Source organism: Pelmatolapia mariae, linkage group LG12, assembly GCF_036321145.2.
Source record: "Pelmatolapia mariae isolate MD_Pm_ZW linkage group LG12, Pm_UMD_F_2, whole genome shotgun sequence".
In the NCBI taxonomy this organism is placed as follows: domain Eukaryota; kingdom Metazoa; phylum Chordata; class Actinopteri; order Cichliformes; family Cichlidae; genus Pelmatolapia; species Pelmatolapia mariae.
This window is the reverse complement of record NC_086237.1, coordinates 28,157,871-28,175,138: the sequence shown is the minus strand read 5'-3', so window position 1 is coordinate 28,175,138 and position 17,268 is coordinate 28,157,871. Positions and strand designations below refer to the sequence as shown.

The window sequence follows — 17,268 nt, the reverse complement described above, 5'->3', positions numbered from 1 at the left end:
ATCATATACAACATATTACATATATCACATACAATCATCAGCCACTTTATTAGGTATCCTTTGCTAGTGCTGGGTTCGACACCTTTTGCCTTCTCAGAACTGCTTAAATTCTTTGTAGCATAGATTAACTAAGGTGCTATAAACATTCCTCAGAGATTTTGGGCCATAGAGACATGACAGCATCAGAGAGTCGCTGCAGACTTGTTGGCTGTCTATCCATAATACAAATGTCCTGTTTCACCGCTTCCCATTGAGACCTCATGACAGTGAACTTAGTCATATTAAATAAGTTCTGAGCTTTGAGTTTCCCAAGAAAACATCCCCCAAACCATTATATTACCGCTAGCATCTTCAACTGTTGACCCATGGCAGGACAGAACCAGGTTTTTAAATTCTGACTGTCCCATCTGAATGTTACAGTAGAAATTAAGACTCATCAGACCAGGCAACTTTCCTCCAGTCTCAAAATTTGATGAACTGCAAACTGTATTCTCAGTTTCCTGTTCTAAACTGATAGGAGCAGTGTCTTTTGTGGTCTTCTGCTGCTCTTGCCTGTAACAACTGGTTGCTTGAGTCATTGTTGCCTTCCTATCAACTCGAAGCCATTTGGCCATTCTCTTCTGACCTCTTGCATCAACAAGGCATTTGTCACTTGATATTTTCTCTTATTCTCTGAAAAACCCACACATGGTTATGTGGGAAAATCCTAGTAGATCAGCAGTTTCTGAAACACTGGGACTAGCCTATCTGGCATAAAAAGTCACTTAAAGTTAGGGGAAAAGCTGCAAAATTGGCTAATTTAAAAAACAAAACAAAAACAAATGTAACTTCACCATGAATTCCATTTTGGAGCCAAGGAGTAAAGCTACAAAGCCTAAGTACCAAAAACTGTAGCACCCTGAATGGTATGGAGAGAAATTTGACTCCAAAATGCTGCAAAGGCATCCGATATGATCCACAAGTGTAAACCAAGATTTGTGAGCTGAACTTAGTAAGTTGCGAGTAAATGATTAGTATTTATTCAGCTTTATGATGTACATATTTGCAAAACAGTTTTACGTGTGGTCAGATTGCTTCATATTTGTGCTTGGATGGAACCGCATGCTTGTGAGTCCTCGTAAGTTACATACAAATCATTGGACACACTTGTAAATCTCAGTTTACGCTTGTGGATCTTATCGTACGCATTTGCAACACCTTTGAGGCAAATTTCTATCCAAAGAATGGCCTACTGAGGCCTGCTCCAAAAGCAAGTAAATCTCTACAGGCTTTCATATGAAAATGCTCAACGTTACATCTGGGGGAAAAAAAAAATATGGTGACAGCTTAATAGAAAAAAAACAAACAAACAATTAAAAAAAGACGACTTGCACATATAAACATGTATCATTACCATCATCCTTCTGTCAGTACGGCACAGAAAATGTTCAAGTTCAATGTAAGAGGGCTGGTACTCTGTGTCTGTCAGCACGTATCCACGTATTTATCTCTTCATTTATCATAGTGAGAGGTGTTGCCCAGAAAGTGTTTACTGTCAGGACAATAATCCACCAGAAGAAGAGAGACATAAACAAATGTGTTTCATGCTTTGGCTAAAGGATGATGAATTACAGATTTAAGTAACATCGCTTACTATAGCTTGTGACATTAAGTCTCAAAAAGAGAGATGGAAAGTCATTTTATTTCTGACAATATATTCTCGCCCCCATATGCAAGTCTGAAAACCCAGCTGTCTGCATTGGCCTGTATAAGGTGTGTATATCAGTATCCGCATTTGTGCTGCTCGGCTGACATATAATTGGCGCCCAGAGTGTTAAAGCAGGCGCCCGTTAAGCTGTTGTGCTGTTCTGCATTTTAAGACTGTAAGGAGAAATATATACAGGATAATTTCACCACCTATATCCGTAATGATGAACAAGAGTCTACTAAATAATTTCCAAGAACATCATTACTTTCCCCTTGTTGTGCCCTAAAGTCAGCTATGCGGTTCAATCCACTTTTCATGAGCTTAAAGCAAAATCAACACAGAAAAGAATTCAAAAATGATTCTCACCTGTTGTCAGATGGCAGGAGGGAAAGCAGAGCCAGCGACGACAGCTTCCTCCTCTCAGGCTGAGTGATGTTGTCCATTCGGTCAACCCACATCTCAATAACATTGCCCAACAACTGGTCCATCTGATGAGCAGAGACAAGGAGGAAGAGAAATAAGGAGGACAGAAAAAAAGGGTTAGTGAGTAAAAAAGAAAAAACAAAAAAAAAAAAACGGAGCAGCAGCAATTTGTATAGAGATGTGTCTCAACCTTCCCTATATTTTTGATTAAACTTCCTGTCTTGCCCTCTGTGGTACAAAACGAGCATGGTATGATGAGAGACAACTTAGAGAGGAACATCTTTGCATTTATTTAGATTAAGGCTGCAATCTCAGAACTAGGCACAATTAATTTCTTTGCTCAGAGTTTCGCAGTAGAGGAGGACAACATTTTAGGGCTTGAAAATGTTACCATTTGCAATTCCTTGGCTCATTACTTTCAGCCTCGTTCACACTGATTCCCTTTTAACAGGCACTTTGCATTTATGTCTCCCACAGACATTCATCGAGTCTGTGCTGAGGAGACAGAAATGAAGGGCAGACATCAAACCTCACCTCCTGGTTACACTCAGAAGCCATTTGACTTAGCAAAGATGAGAAAAAACTGGAGTTCTGGAGCAGGACACGACCCATGATGCCTAGGTAGGTGGACATCACCACGGGATATCTCTGTAGATCATAGACACGCAATCATGCATCCAGATAATGAAACATAACCATGCATAAATGGTTTTACATAAAACACGAGTCATTAAGCTTGATAAGAGGGAAAAGATGGACCCACTGACACAGCAGAATCCTGTGAATGTGTAACCTTTAACTGAGCTGACTTATCAATAATTGCCACTATACAGTCTTTGAAGAATTCATTTCAAGTGACAGTAAAGGACAAATTAGAAGGGCCGGGACTATTAACACTTGAGAAAGAACTTACTAAAACCTTAAAAGACAAATTTAAGGTTAAATATGTGGTGAATAATGAAAAACATATTTTTACAGGTTCCTCCTTTTACACAGTTCCAGCGTAGATTCGAGCAAGATGCAAAGGTAAAACTCACCTCACCATCCACAATACCTCTGAAGACAGCTGGCAGCAGGGGCTGAAACATGTGGGCTCCCAGCATGGGGCTAACCTTTAAAGCTATCTCTACCACCTGCAGGGACACAGGGTGAGGAAGGATGAAGGGCGACCCTCAGAGGGTGGAGTAAGCAAAAGGAGCAGAGAGAAACTGACAGGAAAATCTCAGGAGGAAGCCAGAAAAGGAGCACAAAGGGTCAGCCACATAAAAATGTAAAGAGACTTCTGTCGTTATGGGAAAATCCTTCTTTTTATAGACGGTACAGTATGCGAAAGATGCAGCGTTTTTACATCTTGTATTACTTTCCCAAGAAAACTAAATGCTGCTTCTTGTATTCATAATCAAAGACCGTGATGCTGCAGGTAAGAGGGTCTAGAGTGAGCCGTTTGATATTCCTTATGTGCCATTTCTCAAATTCTTTTATTAGTAATGAAAAAGTCATAGCTCCTCTTGCATTATAATGGGGTGTCAGTTAATAAGCAGCAGTGCTTGCGCAATTTGTGTGTGTAAATGTTTATGTGTCTCCTTTTACTGGATATAACGGTGCTTTCAGCGCACCTGCTCTTCAGTGGCCACACAGGCAAAACAACCTCTCACAGTGTCTGAACTTAAAAGCAATGAAAAATAAATCCAGACAATAAAAGAGAACGAGACACAATCAGCTGTGATTTTGGAAAAACACCATCTACGTGACTTGACTTTTTGTGAGAGGGGAGGAATGGGAGTACCTTGAGCACCTGCACCTGCCCTTCATTTGTGATGTCTTTCAGCAGGTCACAAAACGATCGACACAAGGATTCTGCGTAGTTCTGGGGAGGGAATAATCAGGGTAGATGGTTCAGTTCTGTAAAAACTTATGCAGATTATCATGCCAACATGTATTATGACAGTATATCGTGCCAATATAAGAGTTCTGTGAAGTCCAAATGTGTGAGTGTTCTTTTGTTGTGTCTCACCTGCAGAAACTCTGTGGCAGACAAATATATGTAGCCATTAACAATGTGGAAGCAGGTACGCAGGTTCTCAGAGCTCAGCTCTAAAACAGAAATGTAAATGTTGCACTTTACAAATTGGACAACAGGTAATTTTTGGAGCATTGCATAACAAACAGAGGGATCAAAAACACCGTGAGGATATGGTTTTTGTTTCTAAATAATCTGAGGTGATAAGACTGCTGAGTGAGACTCTTAATTCAGTTCAGTTTTATTTATATAGCACCAAATGACGACAACAACAGATGCCTCAAGGTGCGACTGGTAAAGACCCTACAATAGTACAATAATTGCTGTGGTTTTCTCTATATTGTGGGGTCTTTATCTTACAATATAAAGCACTCTGAGGTGACCATTTTTGTGATTTGGTGCTATACAAATCAAATTTAACAGAATTTTTGTGTGTCTGTGTGCATGACTGTATGTTTAAGTGACTATGTTTCTCTGTAAAGTAACATCTGGCAATAGCAAAGAAGCAAAGCATTCAGCCATCTCAGGTATAATAATAAAAAAATCATAATTATAAAAATTAAATTAAAAACAACTGTATAATAATACAATTGATGTAATTTATTATTTTAGACTAATTTAAATTTCTATAAATGAATGTAGTGTGGCCCATGCCCCCACTTTAGACTCAAATCTGCTTGCTGCAAGTAACACTGGAACAACAAGTGGGATTACTGCAGTCAGCCTTCAGCAAGCTACCCGATTTAAGTAGTGTATTAACAGTTCATTTTATTTTAACTTCTGTAGCTTTATTGTAGATTTTTGCAGATTAAAACAAAATGTAGCTGCTTCCATTCAACATTAAGTTCACTTTCCTTAATGTTGAAGCTTGCTGAACAGGTGGTTTGACTAAAATGACTACAAAATGACAAATGCTACAAACACACTTTGTTTCACTTCACCTGAGCTAACCGGTTTGGAAATGGCTCTGCATCTTTGCTATTCACCCTCTTTTTAGACAGACTCTGGTTCCATGTTACTCACACACACGCCCCCTCATTAAATTTCTCTTGCAGGTTTGTTTTAGTCCCAAACTCTTAGAGTAAATGAAGGATTGAAGCAAAAAATCTGCTTCTTTGCGATAAAGTTATTTGAGTTACTTGATGAATCGTCTAAGGCCTAGTTTACAAGATGAGACAATAAACTCCTTAGTTATCAATAACTTTTCTTTTCTTTTAAATTAAGTGCATTTAGTTTAATTTAAGACTGATGAAAACAACTTCAAGGATTTCAAGTTATATCAGCTAAGGTAAAGACAAACTGTTCAAACAGAAGTCTTGTACAAAAATAAAGACAATTAATTTATACTAGCAACTTCAAATCAAAGAATAAACCACCAGTGCTATCCCCTCTGCCTCCTAGTAGTCACACCAATGTATCAATTTCAAAATCCTAAGTCGCCTTGTGCAAGTTCTCGCATTCACAAATTTTGGTTTCCATGCTGCTCGCCCGGCAATTGACGACAATACCCCATCAGCCTTTTACGGTTAAAAACTGTAACACAGTATTGTTACAGTTTTCCTGTGCAGTATTTCCTAGTACACATACTTAAATATAACGTTGCTTAGGAGGCTGTGATTCCTTGTCCTTTTAAACAAAATCCTATCTTTCTTTTGATTACATCAAAACACCTAAACCTGATGTGCTTACTTTTCAAAGTTTGTCTGCAAGAAGATTATAGTAGAATCTGTGATAAACAATGATAGAGGGCCCACTAAGAGCGTGCCTGTTTGTAAAGGTGATATTTATGCTAATGCATGCAACATGTTTTCTCGAGCCAACTGTCAGACATAATAAAGTAATGACGATAATGTATTCTGCCATCTGTTATCTTCTCAGGTACATTATGTATTCCAGGAGCAATTTAGTCATCACATCAGCCAAACATAGTATAAGGCTATATTACGCTAAACACATGTAATGAGAATTGATAATGAGTAGACAATTATTGAATATAACACAAAGGAGACACAGGTTAGTGCAAATTATAAATAAGGAAGGAGCAAACAGAGGAATGTCTAAATAGTCAAAATAACTATTTTAACATGTCATTCTGTGTAGAACTGGTACTGGAAGAAAGCATTAAGAGGAAAGAAATGCATTCGTTTGGTCAGCCCAAGTCATAAAAAAAAGAAAAGAAAAGTCAAGGCAACAGATTTCTTAATAGTGAATGAGCAAGGGTACGTCAGTTCACTGAACATTGCAAGCATGGCAGGTCCGCAGACAATGGATAAATGGGTGTGAATGTCCAAGCTTACTTAGAGACTGGATTTACATATTTTGACACGTAACAGCTTTTAAGCATATTCTTTTTTAAGTTAAAAATATATATTTTAGTAAATGTGCAGTAACTCTATAGTTACCTCTAACCCAGTAAAAACCAGAGATATTGTGTTGCTGGTATTCCAGATACTTCTCCAAATGACTGAAAATGCTGGAAGTTTTCCTCTCCTTCAAATTCCATTACAGAGTTATTTAGTAAAGGACACAAAAGAGTTCATTTGATGGAAGCCATTATTTTCATAGCCTAAAAGCGAGCAAAATCAATATTTCAAAAATAAATGTATTCAAATAGATTTAACTTGGACAGAAATTCTTTTGTTGTGTCTAAATCATTTTATTCACATCAAGGTAACCTGAAAGGAAAGGAAAACATGTGGGTGGCTAATCCATCTCTGTGCTGTCAGTGACACCAATGATTTTATTAAACATTACTCAATCAAATTCAAAAGAGAGCAATACCTCCTGCTTTCACAATACCTGCTCTAGTGGCAAATTAGAATTTGTGCCAACAAGACAATTACTGCATAGACGTTTCTGTACACAAACAAATATAGGGTAAATAAAATAGCCTGAGCACATGCCAAACTAAACATAGCTCTTTAGCAAGTTTCTTTTGTTGTGACTGCAAAAATAAAACTACTAAGTAAGCAACTATGTTCAAACAATTGATGCAATACATAAAACAAGACACAAAATTAAGGTTGGCTATAGTATGTACTTAAATATCTCATGTTTCTCCAAAATATGCCTCAATTCACACTGCGTAACTGAAAACAGTAACAAGTTGCCAAAAATAGGTTGATTTAAACTACTGGTGGGCTCTGGCTGGTGGCAGAGCTCTCACAGCAAACCTCCAGTGAGAACCGATCAGCATCTAATATAACTGCTTTGAGCTGAGATTCTACCAGCAGGTCTCTAAAGGCCAAGACTGGAACAAACATGGAAAGGGGCTTTTATGAGTGAGCTTAGCGTGAATACCCCGGGCGCAGTTTAAAAGCTATTTCAGTTCATATGACAGGGAAACTAGTGGGGTGTACTAAAAATGTGGCAACAAGGTTAATCTGGTTTGATATGTAACCTTGAAATGAAGGGCTCTGAGAGGAAAAACAAATTTTCAGAAGAGTGGTGAAAGTTACATTAAGCATTTGTCTGTTATTCTACAATCCAGCAAATAGAGTAACTTTGAGGGGAAAACCAGGTTGTTTTACCACAAATCTTTCCCAAGAGGGTAAAAAACAGAGTTGTGTGTTGTAGACATTGATTGACAAGAAATAACTATTATTTGGCATTCTGTTTGATCAGAGTCAGGGCTAGGCTTTTTATATTACTTTAGCTGGTTATTACTTGTATTTCATTCCTCTTCTTAAATGTGTACTTTCTGATAAGATGGTACCTTAAGTGTATACAACAGATCAGTTATGCTTACCTAAAAACTTAATTGAGTGAGCTACATGATACTGGACGGACCAAAATACCCACACAGACAACTCAAATTTGAAATGCACACAACACAGGGCAGGAATTTTTTCAGGAAACTTAGTAAAATTATTTCATATATTTCTTACAGGTTTTTTTAAAATATTAACTGTTTTACTGAGTAAACTGTCTATGAAGTGGGACTGTACAAGGTTCTACCAGTAGATATGACCTCCAAGCAGACAGGATCACCAAGCCCTGATCATGATCAGCAGCACCCATATTTTAGTTGCCAAAAAGAAATCATTATCATTTAAACATATGGATGGGTCTGCCATCAGAACATCAATTTTGATGCTGCCATTTTTTAAATTTATTTTTTGGAACCAGAAGTGATCATATTTAAAAGAAGATGACTGAGTATTCTACCCTAACTAGATTGGTTGTTGAACTTCATCAACAAACTGTACAAGTGAAATGCAGATATACAGAAATTTGCTAATCAATGCTAATTAGTAACAGACTAATTTCAGACATCAAAAAGTACAAACTTCTTGCTAGGTTTGTGCCAACAAGCAAACCCTATATTAGTCAGTCCAGAGGTGTAATTAACTGACTATGCCGTGGAGGCGCCACCTAGCAGGCAATCAAACAGTCATATTCATAACAGTGTCCAGCGTACAGTGTCTGCATCACTGCAGCCGCAGCACCAATCCATATGCCGATCTCCCACTCCCTTCTCCCCTCACTCGTAAACAAGTACCCAAGATACTTAAACTCCTCCACTTGGGGCAGGAACTTGTCCCTGACCCAGAGTCAGCACTAATTGTCATTCCCGCCGCTTCATACTCAGCTGTGAACCACTCCATTGGGAGCTGGAGGCAGTCACTTGATGAAGCTAACAGAAGCACATCATCTACAAAAAGCAGAGATGAAATTCTGAGACCACCCAAGTGGAAGCCTTCTGTCACTTGGCTACACCTAGAAATTCTGTCCATCAAAATTATGGACAGAATCAGTGACAAAGGGCATCCCTGGCAGAGTCCAACACCCACCAAAAACAAGTCCGCTTTATTGCCGGCTATACGGACCAAGCTCTTGCAAAGGCTGTATAAGGACTGAATGGCCTATAGCAACAGATGCAATGAATGCCTTCACCAAGTCCACAAAAGACATGTAGACTGGTTGGGCAAATTCCCATGCCCCCTTCAAGGATCCTCGAGTGGGTAAAGATGGTCCAGTGTTCCACAACCAGGACGAAAACCACATTGTTCCTCCTGTATCAGAGGTACTACTAACGGACGGACTCCTTTCCACCACCCTGGCATAGACTTTCCCATGGGGGGGCGGAGGAGTGTGTTACCCCTTTAGTTGGAGCACACCCTCCAAAACCCTTTCTTAAAGATGGGACCCACCATCTCAGTCTGTCAATCTAGAGGTACCAGCCCTGATCTTCACACAGCATTGTAGAGGCACAAACCTTGTCCAACCCAGGAGATCTGCCACTAAGGAGTTGTTAAACTGCTTCAGTGACCTGCTTCAGTGATAGTCAAGTCGCCCCCCTCTACCCCAGACTCTAATTCTTCTACGGAAGACATGTCAGTAGGATTAAGGAGATCCTCGAAGTACTCTTTCCACCGCCTGACAATGTCCTCAGTTGAAGTCAGCAGCACTCCATCTGCACTATACACAGTGCAGGTAGAGCAATGCTCTCCCCTTCTGAGTCACCTGATGGTTTGCCAGAATCTCTTTGAGGCAGTCCAGGGAAAATAAAATCAATTGATCAAAAACTATTTCTTCTAAACAGTCTAGTTCTAATATAAACAAAGAGTAGACTGTTCTTTTTTCTATGCCCGTGAAAATACTGTCACCCCCATTATCACACTTCAGTGACACCATATGATTACACTCAAAATTACTTAATCTTACCTGCAAGCACAGTTACACATGCGGCATTGTCTTTAATGCCAAAGGCAAAATAAGAGGTAGATAAAATGCTTGTGACATCTCTCCAGTCCCTGTCCCTCCATAATGGAACCACCACAAACACTTCTGCCATGTCAAGCTGATAAGATGTGTACATACTCTGGTAATGCCCTATGAAGAAGAGTTTTGTGTAGTTATCAACATATAGAGGAAAAACACGAATTAATATTAAAAGAAAAAATATACAAAGGATGTAATTCTTATTCTGGGCAGCACAGAGTACCAAGGCCTGGACTTGATAAGACTTTCATCATTCACATCCCTCACGATTGCAAATGAACCCAGGCCACCTCCAGTGTCCATGTATGAATACAAACAGCCTGACAAAAATAACACTGCATCTTTCTGGTTATTGGAAGTAAATTCACTTCCATTTCCACACAGCATCCCCAGACAATTTCGGTGTGACACTAATACGGCAGGAACAAAAGGATGGAGGATTTAGTGTGACTCAGCTTCAACATATCGGCTTCTTTTTACATCAACACAAGAGCCCGATAAATGCTATTCTCTACCTTTGTTGTTCTCTCCTGGGTTCTATGTTGTGACTGGTCTTACAGTGAGATATGAAAAGTGCAATCCTGAAAGCACAATTATGATGGTCTGGAAATAAACACTCAGGTTCCAAATGAACAGCAGAAAAATGTCTGCAGTTGATAGTAACCAGTGGTAGCCCTCAGCCTTCTAGCAGGTAGACCTATGGTATCAATTTGAAAATCCTAGGTGACTTCCTTCTGGACTTATCCCGTTCCAAAGATTTTCAGAAAACTTGACCTCTGAGTCATGGTCAAGGTCAGTGAGATCAGAAGTAGTCTGAGACATAGGAGATACACCTATACTATTAGTTTCAAACTCCTACGTTACTTCGTTCTCGAGTTATCACATTCACAAACTTGGGTGTCCACGATGAAGGCCACCTGTTCGATAGGATGACGCCACTACCCCATCAGCCTTTTACAGCTAAGGGGTAAAAAATACTCTTTCAAATGTTTTTGAAGAGGACAATGCACTTCCTCAGGTTTCCAGCAAAGCGCTCACGAAAAGTGCAGAACACACAGCTGGGCACAAGGAATTCTTTTTTTATTAATTAGTAAGATTTGGATGGAATTGAATTATAGAGAAATTATTTTAATATTTTCTCCTTCCACGCATAGAAATGCACATGGACAAAATATTAAGAAAGCCTAAGGAATACAAATTAGTCTAAATCAGAATAGGCTGTTTTGCCAAACACTATAAAAGCAATTAAATTTTAACAAAGATGTGGGAAGGGAGGACACAATCACCCCCTCCACGCACACACCGTCATAATCAAATAGTCACAAAAACAGATGCTAAAGCACTGATTAAGCTTTAGTGAGTACATCCTTCATAGCCCTGGGCATATGCTGCAAAATCCGCTTCAGTTATCAACATTAGCTGGGAAATGAGACTCACATCTGACTGCGATAACAGTCCCTGAAGTACCACTAATGGTTGCTGGGTACTTCGAAAACATGTGGTCATATTCCACAATTTTCAGTTTATAATCTGTGATTAGGGTGAAAATGTTTGCAAAGTAAGGAAAGTGAACAGATAGCAAAAAAGCTGCGCCAAAATCTGCAATGAAGCGCAACAAGGACAGATAATGTTTGTTGGGCTCATTCTAGTCAGCCAGCTACAAAAAGTTGGAGATCAGTAAAGCCCTAGGCTCGGGGGTTTAACAGCCTTCAAATGCATAAAACTTCACAGAAAAGTGACAAGTCATGATATCTCTTGAATACAAATCCTAAAAAAAAATAAATAAAGAAATTCCAAGTGTAAAACCTCTGTAAAAATTTTAAAAAGTGTTATTTCAAAGTGTTAATAAATACTGGACCTTGTTAATGCTCCAAAATATTCCAAGGTGAACGTATGAGATTACAGCAGTCATGAGAAGCACTCTCCAAGCTCTATAGCCAGCAAAATAAGTCTCAAACATCTCACACTGGTTAATGCATGAGGAACTCCAGGTTAAACATGGATAGTATATCTGAAGTTATTAGACTGTAAGAAGAGCCCTTGTGGAGTATGATATCAAAATGGGAGAAAAGATGATAAGATGTTACCGTTTCCTCTATTGATGCATCAAATAAGGCCAAATATTTCCAACGTATGTGATAGCTATAATCAAAGCCATTACTTACAGTTTGGAAACTTGTAGTAAAGAGCTTGTCGTCTAATGGGGTTGTTCAGATTGATCCAGGAAACACATTAACAGGGGCAGTTAACTTTGAGTCTACATTATGAGAAATGTTAGCAATTCCCTCAGAGTACTTTCATAAGCCCTTAGCAGGATTGCCTGATTCATCTGTGGCTGTGCCTGGCCAATATTTTTGCACAACAGCTCTGATGACACTGGATAATAGTGGCAAAAAAAACCCCAAAAACAAAACAAACAAACAAAAAAACCACAGACAATGATATAACTATAGAATATGTTGGAAAAAAATGATACCAGTGAAATTCACTTTCATCTTTGTTTACTGTGTCCATCTATCTGTTCTTTTCCGCTTATCCGATTCAGGCTCGTTGGGGGGCGGGGTTGGAAACCACTCGAGCTACTGTACGGAGAGAGGTAGGATTCACCATGGATATGCTGCCAGACTGTCACAAGGCTAACACAGAGGAACAGACAACCGTTCACACTCACATTCATGGATGATCTGATATCCTCGTGTCGGTGTTGTTCCCACATCATCATAATAAATGTTGTTCCAGGTTCAACATTGCAAGTGGCCAATCACATTGTTGTGATGTCATACTTTTGCAAGCCAAGCCATTCATTCATTTATGACATTCCAATGTTGCAAGGACAATATGTATAATGCTTACAGTTTATTAAAGAACAGTATCCTGAAATGCAAAGAATTCAAATTGCTGGATCGGCAGACAGAGGCAGTTTGTCGCACGTTAAGTAGATTCTTTTTTTTTTTAAGGTGTTTTTTTCCGAAGTCGCAAAAGTATGACGTCACAACAATGTGATTGGTCACTTGCAATGTTGAACCTGGAACAACATTTATTATGATGATGTGGGAACAACACCAACACGAGGATATCAGATCGTGCCACATTCATAATTAATTTAGAACCAATAATTAACCTAACACCACTAAGTGCACATCTTTGGACTGTGGGAAGAAGTGGGGGTACACAGAGAGAACCCACGCAGACATGGAGATAATGAAACTCCACACAGAAAGGCCCCAGCCAGATGGTGGATTCAAACCCAGGACCTTGCTGTGGACAACAGTGCAAACCAACATACTAAGGAAAAATTTATTATCATGTTAATATAATCAAAATATGAGTGTAGGGAGGAGTCAGTCTGTAACAATAACTGTATATTGGTGTCCAAAAAGAACAACTACACTAATGTTTAGTGCCTAACAGCCAAGAAAGGAACTTTTAAGCCATTACCAGCTAGGTTTTAACAACACACCTGAGACTTTAAGATAACATTTCTTTTTCATTTTAAGGCTAAATTAACTTTCTTTCATCAAAATTTTCAGAATGATAGAAGGCAAATGTGGGGAACTGGTTGGTGCCATTACCCCTTTTTATGCTTACTGCTGGCCATCACCTTGTACAAACACAAAATGCCCACAACGGTGAGCTAACACTTATCAAGTGCAAACAGATCTTTCATCCGTCAGCGTCTCTGACTTGACTGTGTGCAGCAGTATGTCATTACTTCAGCAAGGTCATGAAGCAGTTCTGTTTCAATTTATCAACTAGGAGGCAGGCTAATATACTGACACTACTAGTTTGATTACCAGTCACTCATCTGGCAATGTTTTAAACATATGCTGGTAGTAGCATCCTAAAGCTGAGTATTTGCAGATTTTTTGCTTTATATAACTGAACATTCATCATCTTAGAATTCAATGCAACCATCTATTTTCTTTACTGCTTATCCAATTTAGGTTTGCAAGGGAGCTGGAGCCTATCCAGGCTGTCACAGAAAGGGGCACAGGGTACACCCAGTCTATCACAGGGCTGACACAGAGAGACAGAAACATTCATGCTCACATTAAGACCTACGGCCAGTTTAGAATCACTAAATACATGCATGTTTTTGGACTGTGGGATAAAATCGGAGCACCTAGAGACAACCTACACAGGAACGATTCAGAGTCCACACAGAAAGACCTCAGATGGCCGAGACCTTTCTGTGAACCCAGGATCTTTGTAGCTATTAGGAAAATAAGCAATGACTGTTTTTTAAAGATCTCTACATTTTGTGATTTTCTGTTTTATATCTCTCTATTTTTAATTTTTTTTTAATTAATACAACACTAATGTGTTTGTTTCCGACCAAAACTATGAACCTTTCGACCAAAACTTTGAACTGCTGAGTTTCTCAACACTGAAGGGACAAAGTAAAGTACATTAAAATGGCTACTTATCTCTATTTCTTGCTCACATTAGTCAGTGTAACGCCAGTAAGAGAGAAGAGAGAAACTTCTGTGCCCGTGCTCCATCATCACAAGTCAGAGCACCACACACAGCTGAAACGTGTCCTAGTTCAGAGTGTGGTGGCAGTGATACAGAGCGTAGTGCTAGTCTAACAATTTAGCCAAAGCAAGGCTCTTGACATTCTAATTAGGGAATTTTCTCCTCCAGTTCAGCAATGATGGAGCAGAGCTCTTTATCAGGCAGGCCAGGCCACATACCTGGCAAGCTCCAACATCCTAGTGAGCCAGACTATCTCAATGGCTCACATCCCTCCATTGCTCTCCATGGGCAAAATAAATGAACCACCAGATGTTCTAGTGAAAACTAGCCAAAGATGATGACTAGCTGAAGACTGATGAAAGATATATATTACAAAACACAGGCAACTTTAGTTGTTGTATAAAATTTGTCATTGGTATATGGAAATAAATGCATGTTTTAAAGGAAAAACGTTTCTCTATTTAACTTCTTGTTCTTCCCAGCGTTAAATCACAGCTTTTCGAAGTGTTTCCTGATTTGTTCAAACCTGTGATCATTCCTCTGAGCTATCATCTTTGAACATAGCAGCTTTGAAATTTCTATCTAACACTTGCACTCACAAGCACATTGAATGCAATTAATGAGCTTTAAACATGCAAACATAACCTTGGGAGAAACTGATTTTCACAAGAACATAAGACAGAGACAGGAAAAGGGAACAAGCTGTAGAGAAAGTACTTAGGGCTGACAAGTGGCAGTAATTTTAAAGTCTTATCATCTGGGTTATTCGACTCATTAACGTAGCAGCAAGCATAGCCTAAAATAGCGGCACACATGCAAAAATGCTACAATAGTGAAAACATCTACTGATGGCACAGTACTATCTTAAAACCAATGCGCTTGTTAAGAGTTTTTGAAAATTTGATAACAGCTAAGATAACAGGGGCCTGACTAACTGAGGCCCACTGATCATTCTCGACTTTAAAGACAGCAACAGAGAGAAGACAATTTCAGATTGCTCAATTGTGACATGACTGAAAGACTAAAAACTGGATCCTTTATCTCGTAGCAGAAGCAAGAAGAAATAAGTTGTCAATGAGATGTGGCTGAAAGCTTAATAAGTGCTATTAAACAGCCCTTGTGTTAAGAATTATCAGTCCTAATATGACATAACAGTAAAACAGCTAATATGTGCAAAATCAATACCTAATCTAAATCTATTTTAGATACACAAGCACAGTTTAACATAAAAAGATGATTGATTAGAAACTTACCAACACTTTTTGATATTAGACATATGTATAGAAAACTCCAAAGATTTAGCCCGGATTTTTTTTATGAATATATAAACATGACTTGTACTTAACCCTGGAGAACCCATGGGGTCAAATTTGACCCCATGGGTTCTCCAGGGTTAAAAAACAAACAAACAAAAAAAAACACAATGCATTTGCCCCTCATTTATTTATTTATTTTAATACTAATGGAATGTAGTTTCCTTGTACCTGCAGAAATGTGAAAGCTTTTTTCCTTTTCCTTGCATTAATGTGTCTGGCATGGCCAGAGTAAAGTGGCACTTATCGTCACTGAACCAAATATTGACAGAAAGGCAAGCAAGGTCTCCTAAGTAAACACAGAAAATGGTAATAATTATAAGCATATTTGGGTCACAAAATGAGTCACATTATATTGACCAAGATGGATGTTGGCAAAGAAGGATCTATTCTTAAGGGAGAGATATTGTTTCTCTATTGCAGCCTCTGATGAGAACGAATTATTATTTGTTTTCAGTGTTTTAACACATGAGGCTGCTGTTGGATCACTGGGAGGATGGATAGATGATATAATGTGACATTTCTGCTTGCAAAATCACTTTAATAACCAATTTGTTATCTAAATAGACTATTAATTTCCTAATTTGAAACTAATTGCTGCAGCCCACATTTGAGCCCTTATGAGTTAAACTGCATATTAGGGAGATAAATGGTGCTGAATGGATGTGTGAAAGTAAACCTTTCATCTAATGTGGAATACCACTGTTAGGTCTGCGCTTCGCAGGCCACGCTGGTTTAGAGACTTATTCCCGTGAACAAAGCAAGACAGAGCTCAATCCATTTTAACTTGCAAGGGGAGCCGATCGGACCAGGGTCTTGGAGCTGCAAGCTCCTCACCTGATCCCAGACAACTCCAAACTCTGGCCCCCTCTCGCAGCTCTTTTATTAACTCAGTGGTCACACAAACATCTCATTAATCATGCAACAGATAAAACACTCACATGTGAACGTGTCATGTTTGTCTGCAACAGTGAACATGTGATGTGTGTGTGTCTATGAGCATGTGATGTGATCAGTGATTCCCTTTCAGTCGATTCACTTGGTACTAGGGGTGGGCGATATAAACGATACACGATAGAAACGATATAAATTTGGCCAACGATAGAGATTTTGACTATATCGCTCTGTCGCGATAGCGCATGTTGATGATGTCATCAAGCTGCGCCTGTTTTGGTTGAAAGCATCGCAGTGGCTAAAACCATTATCATCTGCAAATTATGGCGGGCGACAGTCATAGCAAAGAGATGAAGCACTTTTGAAATATGGGGAAAGCCAAAAAAACTGCGCTTCCTCCACTTCCGTAACTTTGATTCATTAATGCTGAATTCTCTCACAGCTGTTCTATTCCCATGTTGTTGCAGTATATTAATAACTAACCTCGTATTGTGAATGAATAATCTCAGTTGTTCTCCTGACTGAATTTTGCCCCGTGTATAGCATCCTGCTATGCGACTGCATTTGTCCCTAACCACCTGAATCCCTCATGTTAACTTTTATCGAGTGGAAAAAAAGTTGCCGTTCATCCTCCAGCTTCACTGTGCTAATGTTATGCTAACATAGCTGTGTCGCTAGCAATCACGTAGCACAACATTATATACCAGGTAGTCCAACTTCAGTAACCCTAC

The 17,268-nt window shown here is 39.0% G+C and overlaps 1 protein-coding gene across 1 annotated transcript in view; it reads right to left on the bottom strand.

Moving 5' to 3' along the window:
• Positions 1-17,268, bottom strand: part of ipo11 (importin 11) — a 132,495-nt gene that overhangs the window by 31,104 nt on the left and 84,123 nt on the right. Inside the window, exons 23-27 of the mRNA XM_063490574.1 lie at positions 4,125-4,204; positions 3,897-3,977; positions 3,148-3,243; positions 2,645-2,758; positions 2,054-2,175 (exon numbers count right to left, since the gene is read on the bottom strand). Of these exons, the coding sequence (XP_063346644.1) occupies positions 2,054-2,175; positions 2,645-2,758; positions 3,148-3,243; positions 3,897-3,977; positions 4,125-4,204 (493 nt within the window). The remainder of the gene's footprint in view (positions 1-2,053; positions 2,176-2,644; positions 2,759-3,147; positions 3,244-3,896; positions 3,978-4,124; positions 4,205-17,268) is intronic.